General features: G+C 41.9%; 1 protein-coding gene across 3 annotated transcripts in view; it reads left to right on the top strand.

Moving 5' to 3' along the window:
- Positions 1-23,451, top strand: part of TENM1 (teneurin transmembrane protein 1) — an 876,412-nt gene that overhangs the window by 208,270 nt on the left and 644,691 nt on the right. For all 3 annotated transcript variants that reach the window (XM_056539239.1, XM_056539238.1, XM_056539237.1), the window contains exon 3: positions 989-1,272. In XM_056539239.1, coding sequence (XP_056395214.1) covers positions 1,053-1,272 — 220 coding nt within the window. In that variant the 5' untranslated portion in view covers positions 989-1,052. The remainder of the gene's footprint in view (positions 1-988; positions 1,273-23,451) is intronic.

Genomic DNA, 23,451 nt, shown 5'->3' with positions numbered 1-23,451 from the left:
TCACTGTCGGAGGTCAGTCCAATACTTAGTAGTTTGCTTAGTTTGTAATGTAATAGGTTTTATGGACTCATTCTGCAGTTACACTGCTGAGCTGGCTGGGATTTAAAATGCACCAACTGGACACAGCAATACTTCTACTTCTACTATTATTATTGCCTTTTCCAGGCTTGTGAGAGCCGCTATCCCCCCAAAATTCTGAGCAAGACCGGGTTTGCCAGGCTTGGCTCACTTAAAATTTTTTATTTTTTTTGTTATGGAAAAAAAATGACTTTCTCAAAAGTATTTTGTACAATTTCACACATATACATACAATTTCAGCTCACTCATACGTGTATCACTCATCTTTACTTAGTATCCATATAAGAAACCAAATTGCCTAACACAGCAGGCTTTAGCTCAACAGGCTTCTCCGCTTTATTTCACACAGGCTAAAATAGTGAATACATCCAGTAATAGAGCAAGATTGCAAGAGTTTTGGGTATAGGCTCTTAATCATAACAAAAATCATTGCAAATGAATCTAAAGGAGTTTTTTTATATATATTTTCTCAAACACAATGACTTGAAACCTATGAAAATAAAATCTTCATTATAAGTTCACTAGTTTTTGGGGGTGGTGGACCAGCGAACTGTGGTCTATAGAGTTGCAATTCACTTTTGTGAAATCAAGGTCACCATGTTAGGAACCAGATATGTACTTTATTACCTATGAAAATATGTTAAATAAATGTGTACTTTAATTTTAGTGAAAGTTATTTGAACTATCTCCCATGCATAGACTGGTGCCTATTTATTGGTCTGGGAATATTGTAAAACTTGTATTAGCCTAATAGTAGATCTGTGCATAGTGAAAGACAGCATTGACATCCATGTCAATTCTATTGAAACAATACATTTCAATGCATTTAAACAATGTACAGTTTTTTTTATATTATATAATATCATAAATTATAATATTTTAGTTGATATTCTGATTTTCTTTTTTGCAGGAACAGTTCTGTGTTTTAGTGCACACAGTGCTCCATGACTGTGAAATAATCATTTTAATGAAATATGGAGCAAATGGACAGCAAGCCTTACCAACCATTATCAAAAATTAAGCATGAAATGGATCTTGCTTACACCAGCTCTTCAGAAGAAAGTGAAGACGAGCGAAAGCCTAGACAATCGTACAACTCAAGAGAAACTCTCCAAGACTGTACACAGGAAATAAGATTAAACTACAACAGCCATAGCAGCAGAAAAAGGAAAGCAGTGGAAGATCCAAGCCAAGGTAATTCTGGCATTATTAATGATATTATTTATAGGAAAAGTCCATAAAAAGTATATATGCTGTTATGCCTTGTAAATAAACACATTGGCGGTGATCGATTTCTCTATTTGATGTTCTTTGACTCTCTTGGTCATGTACTGTCACCTTAGATCCTGTACTGGTCATAAAGCAATGAATTGGTTTTATGCAGAATGTTCCTTTTAAGGGGTACTCCACCCCTAGACATCTTATCTCCTATCCAAAGGATAGGAGATAAGATGTCTGATTACGGGGGTCCTGCTGGGACCCCTGCAACCTCCCTTCAGCACTAGGCGTTCGATTAGAATGTCGGCTGCGGTGCCGGTGGCTCGTGATGTCATGGCCACGCCCCCTCGTGCCGTCACACCACGTCCCCTCAATGCAAGTCTATGGGAGGGGGCATGTCGGCCGTAGTGCCCACCTCCCATAGACTTGCATTGAGAGGGAGGGCGTGACGTCACTCGTGATGTCACGAGCCTCCGGCACCGCATTAGTAGGCAAAAAGCACTGTAGATCCAACAGAATTAAATGTATAAATAACAATTAGGTAACATTAGATTTCACCGAGTTCTAGCAAAGTGCTGTTCTCTGTAATTGTCTGTGTTTGCTTTGGTTTTATGGTTCCAACATCTGCATCTTTTATTTATAATTTGCCTTTTTTTTAACTAAGTTACAATAGACTGCTTGTGGGACCCAATAAAAAACTTGCAGGGAGGTCGAAAAATCCTGCGCAGTCCCTCAAACCTCGGAAATGCCACAGAAGGGTGATGAAATAGCACAAGATGGTGATGAAATGGCAGGAGAGGGAAATGAAATGGCACAGAGGTAATTAAATGGCACAGGGGATACTGGGGGAGATTTATCAAAACCTCTCCAGAGGAAAAGTTGCTGAGTTGCCCATAGCAACCAATCAGATTGCTTCTTTCATTTTTAAAGAGGCCTGTGAAAAATGAAAGAAGCAATTTGATTGGTTGCTATGGGCAACTCAGCAACTTTTCCTCTGAACAGGTTTTGATAAATCTCCCCCACTATCTCTAAAAGCTGTGACAGATTGTTTGCGGGAGTGGGCAGTAATGGTCAGAAATCCAGCAGAAGAAAGATTAAGAAAACAGTCCCGCACAGGGCTCTAGTCTGTACCAATAGCTATACCAGCCCTTTCCTCCTAATTGTGTATGCTCCTTATTTGGGACTGCAACACAGTGTTACTGAGCCCTGAATTTTCCCAGTAGGTGGGAAGCCCAGCAGTGAGAGCCTAAACTATCATTCATAGTATATCCCATGGGTATTAGTAGTATAGTGTGTCATAGTGTGTATATAATAATAACCCCTCTGCTTGGAACAAGTACAGGGAGTAAGTTACACAGTTATTAAAGAAAACAGGTCACTATCTAACAAGCTTCCCTGATATAATGATATGATTCACTCTCAACATCTGCTCCATTTCAGAGCAGTCATAGTTTGATCTTCAGTCGAGAATGTGGCCCTAAATTATCAGGCAGAGATCTGTCAATTAGTACTGGGGACAGCCCAGATGACCGAGCCCAATTCCCAGCTAAAAATACTATTACACTGCTCAAAAAATAAAGGTAACACTTAAACAACACACTTTAACTCCAAGTCAATCACACTTCTGTGAAATCACACTGTCCCCTCAGGAAGTAACACTGATTGACAATAAATTTTAGATGTTGTTGTGCAAATGGAACAGACAACAGGTGGAAATGATAGGCAATTAGCAAGACACCCCCAATAAAGGAATGGTTCTGCAGGTGGTGACAACTGCCACTTCTCAGTTTCTATGCTTCCTGGCTGATGATTTGGTTACTTTTGAATGTTGGCCGTGCTTTCACTCTGGTGGTAGCATGAGACGGAGTCTACTACCCACACAAGTGGCTCAGGTAGTGCAGCTCATCCAGGATGGCACAGCAATGCGAACTGTGGCAAGAAGGTTTGCTGTGTCTGTCAGTGTAGTGTCCAGAGCATGGAGGCGCTACCAGGAGACAGGCCAGTACATTAGGAGACATAGAGGTGGCCGTAGGAGAGCAACAACTCAGCAGCAGGACCGCTACCTGCTGCCTGCAACATCCTCCAGCATGACTGATTTGGCGGTGGGTCAGTAATGGTGTGGGGTGGCATTTCTTTGGGGGGCCACAAAGCCCTCCATGTGCTTGCCAGAGGTAGCCTGACTGCCATTAGATACCGAGATGAGATCTTCAGACCCCTTGTGAGACCATATGCTGGTGTGGTTGGCCCTGAGTTCCTCCAAATGCAAGACAATGCTAGTCTTCATGTGACTGGAGTCAGCAGTTCTTGCAAGAGGAAGTCCTTGATGCTATGGACTGGCCTGCCCGTTCCCCAGACCTAAATCCGATTGAGCACATCTGGGACATCATGTCTCTCTCCATCCACCAATGCCACGTTGCACCACAGACTGTCCAGGAGTTGGCAGATGCTTTAGTCCAGGTCTGGGAGGACATCCCTCAGGAGACCATCTGCCACCTTATCAGGAGCATGCCCAGGCATTGTTGGGAGGTCATACAGGCACGTGGAGGCCACACACACACTACTGAGACCCATTTTGACTTGTTTTAAGGACATTACATCAAAGTTGGATCAGCCTGTAGTGTGGTTTTCCACTTTGGTTTTGAGTGTGACTCCATATCCAGACCTCCATGGGTTGATAAATTTGATTTCCATTGATCATTTTTGTGTGATTTTGTTGTCAGCACATTCAACTATGTAAAGACAAAAGTATTTTATACGATTAGTTCATTCATTTAGATCTAGGATGTGTTATCTTAATGTCCCCCTTTTTTTTGAGCAGTGTATGATTACCCTGAAATTCAGAATGAATCAGAATTGTGCCATACAAATAAATGGGGTCAGTTCAATTATCAGTTTCCATCCAGGGGGAAACTAAGCCAGATTGCTGGACATATGTGACAGCACTCTTGCATTTATATCAAAATTTATATCTATTCAAGAACTATGGTAAAAGTTTAGTGGTTTTCTTTTGGGGTTAAAATAAACCTTCAAAATAATATCACTGTAGTGCCACAGTAAATCTATTGTAGTATGTAAGATTGATTGATAAAAGTTTTAGACTGGTTTCTTTCTTTTCCCCCAGATTAACATATAAAGTACAGTAGCATGCGTTACCTTAAAGGGGTACTCCGGTTAAAACCTTCTTTCTTTTAAATCAACTGGTGGCAGAAAGTTAAACATATTTGTAAATTACTTCTATTAAAAAATCTTAATCCTTCCAGTACTTATTAGCTGCCGAATGCTACAGAGGAAATTCCTTTCTTTTTGGAACACTGATGACATCGCGAGCACAATGCTCTCTACTGACATCTCTGTCCATTTTAGCAACCATGCATAGCAGATGTATGCTAAGGGCAGCATGGTGGCTCAGTGGTTAACACTGCTGCCTTGCAGTGCTGTGGACTTGGGTTCAAATCCCACTAAGGACAACAATAAATAAAGCGTTAGTATTATTATAATAACGTCAGCAGAGAGAACTGTGCTCATGATGTCATCAGAGAGCATTCCAAAAAGAAAAGAATTTCCTCTGTAGTATTCAGCAGCTAATAAGATCAGGAAGAATTAAGATTTTTTAATAGAAGTAATTTACAAATATGTTTAACTTTCTGCCACCAGTTGTTTTAAAAGAAAAAAAGGTTTTCACCGGAGTACCCCTTTAAGCACAACAAATTCTTATACAGTAAAGCAGTGATGAAAATTCCTATCAGCACATAAGCTGTATATGTTAGTTTAAGGTCACATCATTAAATACAAGTGATTGAAGTTCTGCATATTTGAAGCCACTATGTATTCATGTATAGGCAGCTTCTGTAGATATCACCTCAATACATATGCATATTTTCACAGATTTCCAAGTCTTAATAATGGTATAATAAAATAAATGTAATGACACATTACATCCAGAATAGAACATTATGTGATGGGTTTTGAATTTTGCATATGGTCAATGCAAATGTAGATATCAGGAATCATGCAACGGCCTACAATAACAATTTAATAGAAGAATTGGAATTCAGAGTTAGAGTGACCGGTATGAATCAGAATATGCCAATTTTCAAATATCTTTCAAGCCTTTGTGATTTAGTTTAAGTGGCTCTGGATATGATTTATTTCAGGGGTTGTCACTTTGAAGAAATACTTTAAAGAGAAATAAAATAGCTTGGGGTTTTTAGTCAAAGGAAATTCAATGGCCTTCACTTATTTGCCATTTTTAAGGGATGGGTTTCTGATACTTTTAGATATTATTCTTTTTTCCAGCATTTTCTAGACGTTTGTTCGTCAGTGCTGCAAATCTATAGCATAGCAAAAGGCTTGAAAATGAGAGCCATTTTTGTAGACGTCTTCAAATTTATGAAGTCTCATTAAATACCACTTACGAAAGAGAAAAGTCTCCTAGACACAGCTCAGTTCTGTAAACTCAAAGAGAATGTGGAGCTAATTTTAGTGACAAGTGATAGGTTTATTTCAAGCCACTTTATTCTCATGCCTAGAATGAAAGATAGATAATACACAAGGTAGCATGAACTGGCACAATTCAACCGTCCCTTTTTGCTATCAATAATAGCTAAGCACCCTAAAGGGATTATGGCATGCTATTTAAAAGTATTATGTAAGTCTTGAGCGTGGCCTACAGTCTCCAATGGAGCACTTTCAGATCATGCTTTAAGAACACATTAGATCAATGTTTCATTGATAACTTATATTTTGAAGTTCATAATGTGCTAGTACATATTTCAAAAGTGAGCAATACCATATCTCACACAATACCACAATACCATATCTCCTAAAATAGATTGCTGGGCACATAATACAGAAATAAACAATTTGTCACTGGTTGCTGATCAATATAGTAATAACTTCCATTAACTGAACTGAAAATGTTATTATCATACATTTTAATATTATTCATTAATCCAACATATCACCTAAAAATATCCCCTGACCTTCTCCACTCTCCATTCCTTAACTACAGGGGATCATGTTTAGTGCCTGATATACGGTGGCTGCTTCCCGCCTACCACTGAGCCTGCTGATGTGAGAAAACAAAAGTGCAGAATCAGTAGAATATTTTGTTATTTTTAAGACATTATGGCTGGCATTTATCATTGTAGGTGTAAGTGAAGCATTTTTTTTACACCTTTTTTGTGTGTGCTGGTAATGTGTAGGAGCACCAAATTTATTAAATGGTCACACAGCCTTTGATACATTTTATGCAGGTCACATTTTCTGAAATTTCTCTCTTCACATAAACCAAAAAGCTAAGCTATATCTGGGCAGGTGTAGTTGTAGAGACTTTTCAAGGGCTTTGCGCCTTTTTTGCGCCTTTTCACAAAAAAAGGTGCAGTTCATAAAACCTTTCCATATTACGTATATTGCCAAAATCAGCAGAAATGTATAACCTAAAAGGCGCAAAAAAGGCACAAATAAACCCTGCTTACGCCTTTTCTGCTCCTTTTCTAGACACATAAAACAGTCTAAAAACAATGATAAATGTTGGCCTATGTGTTTATTTCATGGTTCTTGCCAGGGGTTTGCGACAGTCTGATGGGATGAATTGTACTAAAGCATTTGGTGGAACAATGTGGATTCTGAGCAAGTTTGAATTTTTCAATTTCAATGTCATTGTTATGGTGGATCTCTGTGCTCTTTTGGAGAAAAGGATATCCATCGTGCATACTCCAAAAGTTCTGGCAGCATATATTGCTGGCATTTTAAGGGAATCTGTCAGTTTAATTTATGTTCCAAATTGCTGACACTGTTATACAGCTGGTAATGTAAGACGATACATGGCATCTTAAATATATCTAACATAGAAAAATGCTTTTATTAATTCTCAGATGCAAAGGGTGCAGAAGTGCTGAGGGCTGGAACGTCTCCTCACTTTCCCTCCCACCCTTGTTCTTCCAATGTAATAGTCTAAATGAGGGATCCAGGTAACTGAACGGCACCCTCGAAACATATGTGTGGTGGTCTGTTCAGTTTCCATATTTCCATGCCAGCTTGAGTGCCCCCCCCCACCCCAAATAAATTTGTGCTGGCTATGGTGCAATCTTCTAATAGAGTCTGCCTCAGACTTTACTAGGAGAGCACCAATCACACCAGCATAGCATTTTTCAGTATTTACAATCTAATCATTGCTTAGAAATGATCCCTTTCCCATCCCCCATTAAATATTTGTCATTGTTTGAGTAAAAAATAAATAAATAAATAAAAATAAACATATTTGATATTTCCACATGCATAATTGTCTAGTTTATTAAAATATAACATTACTGACCTTATACAGAGAGGTATAAATGCAAATCAGTATCGAAGTCCAAAATTGTTGATTTTTAGTCATATAACATTCCAGAAAAAAATTTGAATAAAAAGTGATCAAAAAGTTCCAGCAAAAAAAAAAAAATGGTTCCGATAAAAACTATAGATCTCGGGGCAAAAAAAAAAAAGAAAAAGAGCCCCATAGACTGAAAAAGGTTATAGGAGTCAGTTTTAAGCACACTTAAAAAAAAGTTTAACTTTAAGTACAGTAACACAAAAACTATGAAAATATAGGTAATTTATTGTAAGCATATTGGCACACATAATAAAGATAACATGTCACTTTTACAGTAGAGTACACTGTGTAAAAACAAGCTTGATGCTTCTGCGTTCGTGATGTCACACCATGCCCCCTCCATTCACGTCAATCGGAGGAGGCATGACGGCGATGACTAGGGTTGAGAGAATCGAATCTGAGGAATCCGAATTTGTTAGGAATTTCAGGAAAAATTTGATTCATAACAAATGTGAATATCGCCGTGATTCGATTGCGCGAATCGCTTCATTAAACTCCATTTAGTGCGGTCCAGGCTCCAGGGGCCGGGCATCTAAATTGGCAAATCCACATGTGAGGACATGGGGCAAGAAATCCTGAGAAGGCGGGAACAAGGGTCGGCCGAATGACCCTGAATCACATGCAGCATGCAGCCTATCAGCAGCCAGCCACCCCTGTGATGTCACAGCCCTATATGATTGGCAGCCATTTTGTGGCCAGTCACATCAGCGTTCTATTACAGAGAGAGAGGGACAGATAGCAGTGTGTGTTGCGCAGAAAAGCATTTTTACAGCAGCGATTCACCTCCCAGTCACATCAGCGTTCTATTGCAAAGAGAGAGGGACAGAGAGCAGTGTGTTGCACAGAAAAGCTTTTTTACAGCAGTGTTTCACCTCAAGCCCAAATCCAGCCTAGAAACACTGATAAGGAAGGGAGTGATTTTGAGAGAGAGAGTGCAATTTTGGGTGCAGTACACAGCGACTGTGTGCTGCAGCACTGGTGTGTACAACAACTGAAAGGCTAATAGTAGCCAGCCAGTTAAGGTGAGCAGAGCACTAAAAGCGTATTGTCCCTTAAGTGTAACGTGTATACATCTAAGTGGTGTACCATTTTGTTCCTGTTAAAATCTTACGGGCCTATATACTGTGAAAGGCCAGGCAAAAGTACACACCTGCTTGTATTGTAGACAAATACAGTTTTAAGCGTACTGAAGAGCATTGTCTTCCCCTCAAAAGTGCATACCACATACTTACATCTAAGTGGTGTACCATTTTCTTCTGTTAAAGTCTTAAGGGCCTAGATACTATGAAAGGCCAGCCAAGAGTATACACCTGCTTGCGTTGTAGACAAAAACTGTTTTAAGCGTAGTGGAGCGTATTGTACTCCCCTCATATATACTCTTAGTATGTCAGGCAGAGAAGTGCCAGGATGTGCACAGAGGAGTGGCAGAGGCCTAAATTCATCAGGCAGAGGTCACAGCAGACTAGGGGCGAGTGGCAGCAGGAGTCGCAGCGAGAGGCCTGAGCTCCCTGTATCACCTAGTGGTCATGATTGGTTAACACAGTCATCCACTGCATCACAAGTGACATCTGACACCCCCAGTCAACAGTTGGTGGGTTCCTCAGACAAAACCCTCAGTTGGCATGGCCCGGGACCAGTCCCTGTCCTCCCATTGCCTCTGTCCTGTGCTGTTCCCTCCCCCACAGAAGTATCTTATGCTGTGGGTTCAGCTGCACTATTTAGTGAGGACGATCTAGAGGACAGTCAGCAGCTACTGCCCAGACAAGAAGTGGAGGAGAAATCTGCAGCTTCCTCTGCTAGGTGGGCAAGTAGTGATGAAGAGAGTGGCCTGGGAGGTGGTGTTGCGAGCGTTCATGCTCCTGAAACAGACACTGTTGAGGAACCTAAGGAGGACATCAGTGACGTGCAGACACAACTCGATGCGGAAGGGGCATCATTATCATCAGGAGAAGAGGATTGCCAGTGAGGTAGCAGCTGAGCCAGCAATTTGTTAACATGGTTGGCAGTCACCATGGTGGCAGAAGTAGAAAGTCTGGAACCAAATGTGCCCAGTGTAGACCACCTGCTTTGCAGCAGCCTACCTTCCCGGGAGGTAGTGGAACAGGGGTCCCTGGAGTCAGCAAAAGTAGTAGTCACTCAGTGCAGACTGTTGGTGGGAAAATCAGCTACTCGGCAGTGTGGCAGTTTGCCATCAAGCATCCGGAGGATGGTAACCTGACCACATGCAAGATGTGTCAGCAGAAGGTGAAGCGTGGCAAGGGTCCCAATGTTGGCACCAGGGCCCTGCGTCAACCTATGCATCGTCATAAAGCGGCCTGGGAGAACTGTGGCTCCGATGTTGGTCCAGCCTGCTGCATCACCCAGTGACACGCCGCTTCCTATTTCAGCCAGCCAAAGCTCCACCACCTCAGCCAAAGGGAGCTGTGTGTCATACCCATTTTCTGTCGCTTCAGATGCTCCTGCTCCTCCTAATTCGAGTTAGTCATTCCGCCAGCAATCCATTCAGAAAGCCATGTCCAAGAGACAACAGTATGTGCCCACTTATCCAACGGCGCAGAAGCTGAATGTGCTCCTGTCCAAGTTGCAGGTGCTGCAGTCCCTCCCTTTTCAAGTGGTGGACTCTGCACCTTTCAGAGAACTGATGGCTTTTGCCGAGCCGAGGTGGAGTCCCAAGCTGTCATTTCTTTGCGAAGAAGGCAATACCAGCCCTGCACAATTTTGTGGAAGAGAAGGTGGGTCAGTCCTTGAGCCTGTCGGTGTGTTACCAAAGGGCACGGCAGCGCCGACGTGTGGAGCTGTAACTACTTCAGGGACAATACATGTCCTTTACCGCCCACTGGGTAAATGTGGTTCCTGCACAGACACAACAGCAACTTGGATAGGTCACGCCGCTTCCGCCTCCACCTCCACGCTATCAGGCCATTGGTCCTGTGACAGTGTGCGACTTTACCTCCTCATCCTCCACCGTGTCCTCAGCCTCCACTACACAAACAAGTCTCAGTGCCCCTCCAGCATACCATTTGCGCAGGGCACGGTGAAACCTGCCATTTGCTCAGGCCCTTTGAGGAAGCCACATTATTAGTCAGTCACCAGGATTACAGGATGAATTACGTCATTCCACTGCTTCATTTTCTACAACATGTGTTGGAAAGATGGCTGGTCAGGGCACTGGAGACGAGATGTGGCGCATTTATCTCAAGGCCACATGAGCCCTGTGGGGGCTGAACTGGAGGAGGAGGGGGAGGGGCACAGTGGTGCACAGTTTAGGCTTCACGAGATGGGTATTTTTTCTAGTCATTTGACAGGAGAGGAGGAGCAGGAGCAGCAAATTGAGCTAGCGGGTTATGAGGCAGGTGAGACAGAGGACCAAGACACATCTTGGCCGTATGCAGTGGAGATGGAGGCAGGGAGTCCCTCCGAGTCACATGCACAAATGGCAAGATGCATGCTCACTTGCATGCTTAGTGACCATCTAATTGTCACCATTCGGCAGTGGGATACCTTTTGGCTCTCCACCTTATTGGACCCTTTCTACTGGCCCAAAATGGGGGCCTTTTTAACACCCACTGAGAGGAAGGACAAACTGACCTACAATAGAGACATCCTACGTAATCAGTTGGATGATGCCTATCTGCGCCATCGTCCATGTTCTCGAAGGTCAAAGTTGGGGGGCCCTCTGCGCTCACCTTCCACTGCCATGGCTGCTGGGGAGGGGTGGGGTGGCAGGAGCAGTACCAGCTCCATTAGCAGCAGCCTGAGTCTACAGTCGCTGATGAGTAGCTTTCTTCACCTGCATAGTGAAGCAACTCATCAGCAGCAGGTAGACCTGGAGCAGGACCTGAACCAGCAGGTGGTGGCATACCTTGACATGACCATGCCAACACACCTTGAAGATCTGCTGGACTTCTGGGAAGCCAAACTTGATTTGTGGCTGCAACTAGCAGAATTTGCCCTGGAAAAGCTGCCCTGCCCGGCCAGTAGCGTGCCATCAGAGCAGATGTTTAGGGCCATAGTAACCCCAAGGAGAACTCGTGTGTCCACAAAAAATGTGGAGAGACTGAGCTTTGTGAAGGTGAATCAGGCATGGATCAGCCAGGATTTCCACCCACCAATGTCTGATGCATCAGAGTAGATTGACCATGGTATCACACCAATACTTTACAAATATGGATAGTGCAAAACATATTTAAGGTGTTTTTCCCCAGTTACAGACTTTCCTCGGCATCAGACCACAAGTAAATATTGATGATATGCATTAGCTAAAACTTAAGTTTTCTTAGGATAAAATATATGTACCCAAAATGTTTTTTTGAAATCAAACAAAAGAATGGTGTGCAAAAAACACCATGTGCCAACTTCACCACCAAGTATTGATGTGATGCAAAGACCTCTAAAAGGTGGAAGGGAACAACATATGGGCCACTGTAACTGGTGGGGGTAAAAACTTCCCCTGTAAGGCCCTACTCTCGCATTATTGAGTCCCTTTTTGGCAAATGTTACTCGCCCTAAAAAGGGCAGCCCCCACATAGCACTGAACAGTATTAGCAATCAAATGATTGCTATAAATAGTCCCCTATGAGTACATCCTTGGTCCCGCTCCCGTGATAGAACACGGGGTCCCACGGTGACCCCGCATCATATCACAGCAGGCCCGGCGTCATAGTGAAGCAGTGACCTGCCTCTAATAGTGCGCAGCATTGATCGCGCTCAAAGCTGAGCCACGCGGCTAAAAGTGAAAGTAAAAGTGCCCGGCTAGCTCAGGGAGCTGTTCGGGATCGCCGCGGTATAATTGCGCGCATCCCGAACAGCTGTACTACAGGAGGAAGGTCTCTTACCTTCCTTCCTGCAGTCCGATCGCCGATTAAATGCTTCAAGCCAGAGATCCAGGCTTGAGCAATCAATCGCCGAAAACACTGATCATTGCATCTCTATGGAGATGCATTCAACAGTGTTAAAGATCAGTAAATGCAATGTTATAGCCCCCTGTGGGCCAGTCCATAGCATCAATGCCTTCCTCTTGACACACTCAAGCCACATGAGGTCTAACATTGTCTTGCAACAGGAGGAACCAAGGGCAAACCGCACCAGGATATGCTCTCACAAGGGGTCTGAGGATCTCATCTCGGTAACTAATGGTAGTCAGGCTACCTCTGGCAAGCACATGGAGGGCTGTGCGCCCCCCAAAGAAATGCCACCATTGGCAAATGACACCATTACTGACCCACCGCCAAACTGTCAAGCTGGAGGATGTTGCAGGCAGCAGAATGTTCCCCCCGTTGTCTCCAGACTCTGTCACATCTGTCACATGTGCTCAGTGTGAACCTGCTTTTATCTGTGAAGAGCACATGGCGCCAGTGGTGAATTTGCCAATCTTGGTGTTCTCTTGCAAATGCCAAATGTCCTCCATGGTGTGGGGCAGTAAGCCTGTGGATGTTGGGCCCTCATACCACCCTTATGGAGTCTGCTTTTGACTGTTTGAGTGGACACATGCACATTTGTGGCCTGCATGAGTTCATTTTGCAGGACTCTGGCAGTGCTCCTCCTGCTCTTCCTTGCACAAAGGCAGAGGTAGCGGTCCTGCTGCTGGGTTGTTGCCCTCCTACGGCCTCCTTTATGTCTTCTGATGTACTGGCCTGTCTCCTGGTAGCGCCTCCATGCTCTGGACACTACACTGACAGACATAGCAAAACTTCTTGCCACAGCTCTGATGTGCATTGATGTGCCATCCTGGATGAGCTGCACTACCTCAGCCACTTGTGTGGGTTTTAGACTCTGTCTCAGGCTACCACAACCGCTATTCAAAGTGACCAAAACATCAGCCAGGAAGCATAGGAACTGAGAAGTGGTCTGTGGTCACCACCTGAAGAACCACTCCTTTATTCGGGGGGTTTCTTTCTAATTGCCTATAATTTCACCTGTTGTCTGTTCCATTTGCACAACAGCATGTAAAATTTATTGTCAATCAGTGTTGCATCCTGAGTGGACAGTGTGATTTCACAGAAGTGGGATTGACTTGGAGTTATATTGTGTTGTTTAAGCGTTCCCTTTATTTTTTTGAGCAGTGTATAATGGTATGTTATTAGGATAAGACCGCACGTAGTACATTCACAGCAGGCTTTCCACAGCTGATTATGTTATTACCCATTGACTTCAATGAGTAGCAGCATAATTCGCTTATGGATTACGCTCTTCCGAAATTCTGCTTCTTGAATTCTGCAAGTGGAATTTTAGCAGCAAGAAACCCGCTGCGGATTTGCTTTGTGTGACTTTAGATTTCAAATATATTTCCATATTCCAGAAATAAATACAGTAATTAGCACCGATACCTTTATTTAATTATGAGAACTTAGATTTTTGCATTCATAAGCCGAAGGAAATATTTAATAGTCAATCAAATCAGCTTCCAAACATTCCGATTGAAGTAATTACAATGATCAATCATTTAGTAATACAAAATGTAAACTTCTGATCTGAGAATTTATCAGTACCAGATTTATGGTAATTCTGGAAAGTGGAGCTTTATTATCTCTCTAATGAATAGCTCGGAATCAGACTTCAGACAGGAAACTAATATTCTTCTATCAGTGTCTTTACTATTGTACCAAACTACAGAAATGTAAATAAGATAGTAATCATAGATGTCTACCAGGAAAGCTAATCTTCCTAAACTATAATTAAACAGATTGGCATTATTTAGCTATTAACATGTTTTTAGTTATGACTTTAATGAAATGGAGAATTTTTCGAGCTAGTATAGAAAAGGTGGAGTCACATTTTTTTTTAACTTTTTAACTTTTTTGTTAAATATTTAGTCCCTAAACATGACATCCACTACAGTATTAAAGAACTCAATCACCCAATAGCTTTTATAGAACATTGTAATACTAATTAGACAGCACCAGTATGTAACCAGCACCTACGTAACTAGCACCTAGATGCTGCAGTCCCTATTGACTATGGCATTTAGGGGGTGAAATAGCAGAGGTATTAATTATCACTTATCCTAGATGCTGATGGCCATTATCGTAGGCAGTTTTCTGCTACATACACTCTGATCCAACATTTAACATACGAGATGTCAATTGTTGGGAAGGGGGTGAAGGGAATTGCTGCTCTTGATTTGATAGATTTTAGGTAGCTCTTTATGTTGTCAGATTGTATGTCCTGTTGTTGATGACACTGGAGTATTTCCAAAAACAGAGAGTGCAGAAGATTGTTTACTTTACAGTACATTTAATTTTATTGTATACAAAAACGTAATCAACTATTATATATGGCTTAAAAAAAATGTTAACATTCCAATCTCTTTTTATTTTTTTTTTATTAAAAAAAAGTCAGTAGGAATCAGATTTTGCTGTATGGCACAGAGAAGAATTCCTTTTTAGTATCAGTTAATGTTTGATTTTTTGTTATTCTTTTCAAGTGAATAAAACATATATGTTTAACGTAAACAAAACACAGTGTGAACCCTGCCTAACCATATATATTTATAATACATTTCATTGTAAATATTTTATTAGGCATTATTCATAGTATCCTGGAAAGAGCTTATATAAACTCTCCGGCGCAATTCTTAGAGTTTTCTACATTTCTTGGATTGTCTGGCTATAAATTTACCCAGATTTTATAAACCGACTGCAGTGTACTTTGCCTTGGGCAACATATATGTTTTCTAGACTGCTAACCTGTCAAGTTATTCTAAATTGCACACATCTGATAGAAAAGTAGATGCTGTTAAACTGATTAGCAGAATTCTTACACCAGTTCCAAAAATATATCTAAAATACAATGAGCCTATGAAAAGAATGACACAGATTGTTTCTCTATTTCTGGGATATTTGGTGTTATGCTAGATATCGGTTGGAATATTTGTAGTATGTCCTATACAGCCTTATATATTGGACAAAATCCCCTTAAAATGAACCTATCACATTGAAAATGCAGTCCAATTTGCAGACAGCATGTTATAGAGCCAGAGAAGCTATAGTTCCAGTATAATTTGTCATTGGGGAGATCATTTTTGACCTGACACTTTCTTTTCCCAGATGACAAGTCCTTGGTTCATCATCATGAGCTTCAAATCTTACCATGAATTTTGTCTTACTTTTGTGGACTCAAAACCGTCTCAGAATATCCTCTCATCAAACACCACCAGATTCCTTTGCTTTAAAAAATGAAGAATTATTTCATCTCATTTCTGTTAATGGATCTTCTATTTCTTAGGGTCACTTCAGTCAACAAAATGTCCTATTCATTTGAAATACGAATTAGTCAATCTGAAAAAATTTCCTTCCTGGTTCAGGGTTCCAATACTTTAGTGCTTCAGTAATTCATCCTGTTTAGAGATTCTCTGGTTATTACTTTCAGTTAACCCTGAAAATCTCTATAGTCATGTCTCCTCTGACAGTCCAACCCAGAAGGAAGCATATTCCTGAGATTGGACACATTTTACAGAACAGGCCTTTTCTCATTACATGTCCTCTTATCTCAAGTCCTGCCCTATCATATTTTTCTACTGGGGATCAATGCCCCCTTGTTTGCAGTCGCTGCTGTCCTCTCTCAAAAGTTGTGCAAAACACAGCTTTTAACCAGTAGTTAGACTGAGTTCACATATATCAGGCGTCCTGCTCTGTTTCCCTCTGGCGTGCAGAGGAAGGAAACTGATGCTAGAACTGATTCCATTCATTTGAATGGGACAGTTCACAATCGTCCAGCGTCTCAATTTTGATGCCGAATGGTTGGACACGTCGGAGGGCACTGGACAGGTTAAAGGGGTACTCCACTGCTTAGCATTTGGAACAAACTGTTCCAAACACTGGAGACGGTGACGGGAGCTCGTGACATCATAGTCCTGCCCCATAATGATGCCATGCCCCGCCCCCTCAATGCAAGTCTATGGAAGTGGTGTGAAGGCTGCCACGCCCCCTCCCATAGGCTTGCATAGAGGGGGCGAGGGTGTGATGTCAAGAGGGGGCGGGGCTATGACGTCCTAAGCTCCCGATGCCGGCTCTAGTGTTCAGAGCAGTTTGTTGCAAATGCTAAGCAGCGGAGTACCCCTTTAACGCAGCTTGCCATCCAGAAACAATGGATGCCGGATTCCATACAACTGATGACAACTTGTCATCAGTTGTGGCATCAGTTGCATCAAGAGCTCACCTATGCCGGATGTCGGACATATGTGAACCAAGCCTTACTTTTCTAAAAATACTTTCTTCACTTAAGAAGAATTTCTCATTTAATAAAGTTAAGAAGGAAATTTATAATTGTCTTTAAAGCATTGTCTTTTTTGCTTATCTTTCGCGCTTGAAATGTCACACATGCGCCAAAGCACTTTTTTTTTTTACTTTGAGCTGTAAGCAAAAAAAATTACAATCTTGCAAAAAGTACATTTTAGTTTTCACTTTGCAGTGGTAACAAATTGTTCAAGTGTGAATGTCACACAGAATGGTGCAAACCTCTCCAAAACACCGCAAATCTACATTAGCCTTGAGCCTTGACCAGGCTTACAAAACTGCCTTTGGTTGCCTGTGCACACAATATTTTAAATTATGGATGTGTTTTTTTTACAGCAGAGTAAATAAGTGACATAAGTGAATTTCAGCTCCCAGCAGAACACTAGTCAAAGCAGCTCCGTCTCCGCTAGCTTACCTTCTTTTTATTGTACACCAAGGTGTTATCTCTTCTTGAGGTGACACAAACACATCTAACAATCCATATGATATAAAAGACATTGTAAGTTATCAGGCCAGGCCACTTTTTTGCATTGCTCTATGATCCATGCCTGATGTGTACATGTCTGTTATATACACTTCAAAAATTACAGAAAATTCGAGTTTACACTATGGTACATATTAAAGCAATAAAATAGTTAGTGTAAACTTACACCTGCGTATTTGTCGTAGCTTGACTGGTAAATCTGGGCCTTTGTGCCATCTTTTTTGGCATCAAACCAAATGGTCTAGGCTTCATTCCTCACTCACATCAATCACCCTTGAGTTGCTGTTTTTCTGGACCTTCCTGAATACTTAGGATACCTCACAAGATCTGGAGGTGCTCAAAAGACATGCAATTTGGCCCTAGACACTGTCATTTTTTCCTTCTTCCAACACGAGGGGTGAACTTTATCAATGGTTTTTGTCTTCATTTTGACATATATATATATATATATATATATATATATATATATGTTTGCTTGTGTGAACCTTCACTGTGATTTCTACAGAACTGACTAGATAGACATTTTTCAACAAATGTGATGTGTGGTATTGGCCTCACCCACCCCACTTAGTGGTAACTATCCAGCAGAATTAACAAAAATGATTTTTAAAGGATTGTAGATAGTGCCTAAAACATAACTTTTAACGAGTGTTTGTACCTAAAAAACACACCAAAATTATATATGTGAGCTCATCTCCATTTAAAACGTTATTAAAGGGGTTGTGCGATGCCCTAATTTTCAGAGCTCCGCTCACAGCGTCCGGAAGTTCATTACTCCGAACGCTGTGTGCGGGCTTCCGTGTTCGCGGCCCCTCACCCGCCCCCTCGTAACGTCTCGCCCGCCCCCTCGTGACGTCACGCCCGCCCCCTCTACCAAAGTCTATGGGAAGGGGGCTTAACTGCAATCGCGCCCCCTTCACATAGACTTTCGTTGAGGGGGCAGGCGAGACGTCACGAGGGGGTGTGCGAGACGTCGCGAGGGGCCGGGGGTGAAGTCACGCCCGGTGGCTGCGAACATGGAAGCCCACACACAGCGTTCGGAGTAATGAACTTCCGGACACTGTAATTCACTTCATTAATCTAAAATCAGAATCCTCAGTCTGCACAGAATAACCCAGGCTACAACTATACTTATATGGCTACTTTTTTTTATCTACTAGTTCCAGTAAAATAATTGCTATAATACTACCTAAGCATTTAGCAAATTTCATCATATCACTTGAACACTTGATGTGTGGCCCTAAAACTGTGGCTCCATACAGACATTTTGGAGCCAAATTTGCAAGCTTCAGCTGCAATCCAGAAGAATAATCTCTATTACATACAACAATGTGTGCTCCTAAGGAATGCAGTAATAAATATTGCTAGCCTGAAGCTAAAGACAAAGCCTGAAGCTAAAGAGACAATAAAAAGTTATTCTTAAAAATTATTCTTAGTTAAGGTTATTACAATAAATGGCATCAGAACTACAACATATTAGGGGCTGCAGAGGCAGAGAAACCATATTTTATAGAAATGCAAACGTTTTCTTGGATTTATTTTCACAAAAGTACAGTGGGGCAAAAAAGTATTTTATCAGCCACCAATTGTGCAAGTTCTCTCGCTTAAAAAGATGAGAGAGACCTGTAATTTTCATCATAGGTATACCTCAACTATGAGAGACATAATGAGAAAAAAAAATCCATAAAATCACATTTTCCTTCAAAATTGCAATGTGAGTAATAGACGTTGTACACAACCACTGCAGACAAACTCAGTTTAATCACCCATGATGCAATGCGTTTCACAGTAAGACTGCTTCATCAGGGATACCCAGATGAGTACAACCATGCAATAAATAGGGGCCATGATTAACCCTGGTTCAAACCATGCGATCCCGCATGAACAAACACAGATCAAACATCAACCATAATTTTATGCTTCACAATGTATCACGTAATCTTTTATTGAAACATAATAGTGACATTTCATAAATAGATTCGAGAAACTTATTAATAGGGAATCATTTTGGATTTTTACCCTGGTGACTTTCCCAGGAGGTCTAAATGAAACGATTGAAAATACCCATTAAGATGTTGGTACTTGTGGTTTATTTTATACATTAATAGTTTTTTTTGTAATTTCTCATGTATTTTTCTGATATTGATATTGTTATAATTTTTTACTGTATTATTAATACCAATATTAAAGCCAACAACATGGTATACTATTCTGGAAACTACACCCCTCAAGGAACATAACAAGGGGTAAAGTGAGCCTTAACACCCCACAGGTGTTTGACGTCTTTTCGTTACAGTCGAATGTGTAAATTAAATTATGTGGGTTTTTTTTTCACTAAAATGTTGGTTTTCCCCCCAATTTTATATTTCTAGAAGGGGTAATAGGAGAAAATGCCTCCAAAAACTTGTAACCCCATCTCTTCTGAGCATGGAAATACCCCATGTGTAGTGCACTGCGTGCGCACTACAATGCTCAGAAGAGAAGGAGTCCCATTTGGCTTTTGGAAAGCAAGTTTTGCTGAAATGATTTTTGGGGGGCATGCTGCGATAAGGAAGCCCCTGTGGTGCCAGAACAGCAACAAAAAAAAATCCCCACAAGGCACTTTTTTTTTTTGTAAACAACACCCCTCAAGGAACTTAACAAATGGTAGAGTGTGCCTTAACACCCCACAGGTGTTTGACAAATTTCGGCTACAATTGGACGTGAAAATGAACAATATGATTTTTTTCACTAAAATGCCCCAAATTTTTCATTTTCACAAGGGGTAATAGCAGAAAAAGCCTCCCCAATTTTTTAACCCCATTTCTTTTGAGTATGGAAATACTCCATATGTGGATATAAAGTGCTCTGTAGGCGAACTACAATGCTCAGAAGAGGAGGAGCGCCATTGAGCTTTTGGAGAGAGAATTTGTTTGGAAATGAAGTTGGGGACCATGTGCATTTACATAGCCCCCTTGTTGCCAGAAAAGTGGACCCCCCACATGTGACCCCATTTTGGAAACTAAACCCCTCACAGAATTTAATAAGGGGTGCAGTCTAGCATTTACACCCCACTGGTGTTTAACAGATCTTTGGAACAGTGGGCTGTGCAAATAAAAAATTACATTTTTCATTTTCACAGACCACTGTTAACAAAAATCTGTCAGACACCTGTGGGGTGTTCTGGCACCATGTGGGCTTTTTAAACACATGTGGCATTTAATTCCAGACACATTCTCTCTCCTTAAGCCCAATAGCGCTCCTTCTCTTCTGAGCCCTGTAGTTCGCCAGGAGAGCACTTTTACGTCCACTTATGGGGTGTTTATATACTCAGAAGAAATGGTGTTACAAAATTTGGGGGGCTTCAAACTTTAATGAAAATTTGTCAAACACCTGTGGGGTGTTAAGATTCATTATACCCCTTGTTACGTTCCATGAGGAGTGTAGTTTCCAAATTGGCATCACATGTGAGTGTTTATTTTTTTGCATTTGTCAGAACCGCTATAACCATCAGCCACCCTGTGCAAATCAAATGTACATGGTGCTCTTACTCGTGAGCCTTGTTGTGCGCCGCAGAGCATTTTACAACCACATATGTGGTATTTTCGTACTCAGGAAAATTGCATTACAATTTTTGGGGGTCTTGTGAAAATGAAAAGTAACACCAACATGTTAGTGTAAAAAAATTAATTTTTTTTTACAATAACATGCTGGAGTAGACCCCAACTTTACCTTTTCATATGGGGTAAAAGGAGAAAAAGCCCCCAAAATTTGTTAGACAATTTCTCCCGAGTACGGAGATACCCAATATGTGACTCTAAACTGTTGCCTTGAAATACGACAGGGCTCCCAAGTGAAAGAGCACCATGCGCATTTGAGGCCTAAATTAGGGATTTGCATAGGGACGGACCCGAATGTAAGTATTACACTTGCCTCCAATACCAAAATTACCCTATTGCAGTGTTTCCCAAACAGGGTGCCTCCAGCTGTTGCATACCTCCCATTATGCCTGAACAATCAATGGCTGTCCGGCAAACCTGGGAGTTGCAACAGTTGGAGGCTCCGTTTTGGAAACAATGCCGTATGAGATGTTTTTCATTTTTATTGGGGGGGGGGGGGGGGTTAGCAGTGTCGGGGTATATGTAGTGTTTTACCCTTTATTTTGTGTGGTGTGTTTTTAAGGTACACTCACACTGGCGGGGGTTTACAACGAGTTTCGCACTGGGAGTTTAAACTGCAGCGGAAAATTTGCTGCATCTCAAACTTGCAGTGAGAAACTCACTCTAAACCCCCACCCGTGTGAATGTACGCTGTAAAACCTCCAGCTGTTGCAAAACTACAACTCCTAGCTTGCCCTTTGGCTGTCCGTGCATGCTGGGGGTTGTAGTTATGGAACAGCTGGAGGCACACTGGTTGAAAAACACTGAGAGTTTGTTACTTAACTCAGTGTTTTGCAACCAGTGTGCCTCCAGCTGGTGCAGAACTACAACTCTTAGCATGTACGGTCTATCAGTTCATGATGGGAGTTGTAGTTTGCAACAGCTGGAGGCACACTGGTTGCGAAACAGTGAGTTAGGTAGCAAACTCTTAGGGGGACATTTATCAAAGCATTTAGTAGTTTGTTTGTTTTTTGCTTAAAATTGTCGCAATAAGTCGACTATGCTCTTTTTTCTGTGACTTTTTGCATGTTCAGTGTCCTAAGCAAAAAATAAAAATCTTGCTTACCAAAGCAAAAAGTGATTTTTTACTTGCAGTGGTCAGAGATTTATCAAGTGCGAAAGTCGCAAAAAAGTTGCATCGCATGAAAAAACGTACTAAATTTACTCCAGCTCAGACATGGAGCAGAAAAAGCCACTACCAAAGCAAAAAAAAATAAAAAAATTGCTTAAGTGAATGAAATTTATCAACAGGCTGAAAGCAGTTGATAAATAAGTCGCACATAAGCAAAAAAATTGTAAGAAAAAAATACCTAAAAAAAGGAATACATAAGCAAACATTGATAAATATCCCCCTTAGTGTTTTGCAACCAGTGTGCCTCCAGCTGTTGCAAAAACTACAACTCTCAGCATGCAGTGACAGCCGAAGGACATGCTGTGACTTGTAGTTATACAACAGCTGGAAACATGCTACTACAACTTCTAGCATGCCCTTTGGCTGCCCTGCATGCTGGGGGTTGTAGTTATGCAACAGCTGGAGGCACAGTGGTTGCAAAACACTGAGAGTTTGTTACTTAACTCAGTGTTTCCCAACCCGTGTGCTTACAGCTGTTGCAAAACTACAACTCCCAGCATGCGGGATTTGTCTGTGCATGCTGGGATCTATAGTTTTGCAACAGCTGGATGCACACGGATTGGGAAACACTGAGTTAGGAAACAGACAATGTTTCCCAACCAGTGTGACTCCAGTTGTTTCAAAACTGCAACTTCCAGCATGCATTGACACCCGAAGGGCATGTTGGGAATTGTAGTTATGCAACAACTGGAGGAGAACAGTTTGGAGACCACTGTGTAGTGGTGTCTAAACTGTAGCCCTCTAGATGTTGCAAAACTTCAACTCCAAGCATGCCCAGACTGCCCAGGCATGCTGGGAGTTGTAGTTTGGACACATCTGAAGGGCCAGATGTTGCCGAACTACACCTCTCAGCATGCCTGGACAGTCTCGGCATGCTTGGAGTTGAAGTTTTGCAGCATTTGGAGGGCTACAGTTTGGAGACCACTGTATAGTGGTCTCCAAACTGTGTCCTTCCAGATGTTGCAAAATGATATCTCCCAGCATATTGAGACTGTCCAGGCATATACTGGGAGTTGTAGTTTTGCAACATCTGGAAGGGCACAGATCGCTGCACAACTCCCAGCATGCCCATACAGCCAAAGGTGGTCCCCACGTGTCCTCCAGGTATCTGCCGCCGTTGCACCCTCCCCGCATCAACGGCCTCCACAGCTGTCACCACCATCTTCCCCCACCCAGCCCAGACTTCTAGGGGTGGGCAGAGCGGGAGAAATGAACTTTCACCCCCCACACCGGCCAACCGTAGGGGATAGGAGGATGATCGGGGCTGTCTCTGACAGCTCCGATCATCCCTATTT

Source organism: Hyla sarda, chromosome 9 (assembly GCF_029499605.1).
Source record: "Hyla sarda isolate aHylSar1 chromosome 9, aHylSar1.hap1, whole genome shotgun sequence".
In the NCBI taxonomy this organism is placed as follows: Eukaryota; Metazoa; Chordata; class Amphibia; order Anura; family Hylidae; genus Hyla; species Hyla sarda.
This window is presented reverse-complemented; position numbering and strand designations above follow the sequence as displayed.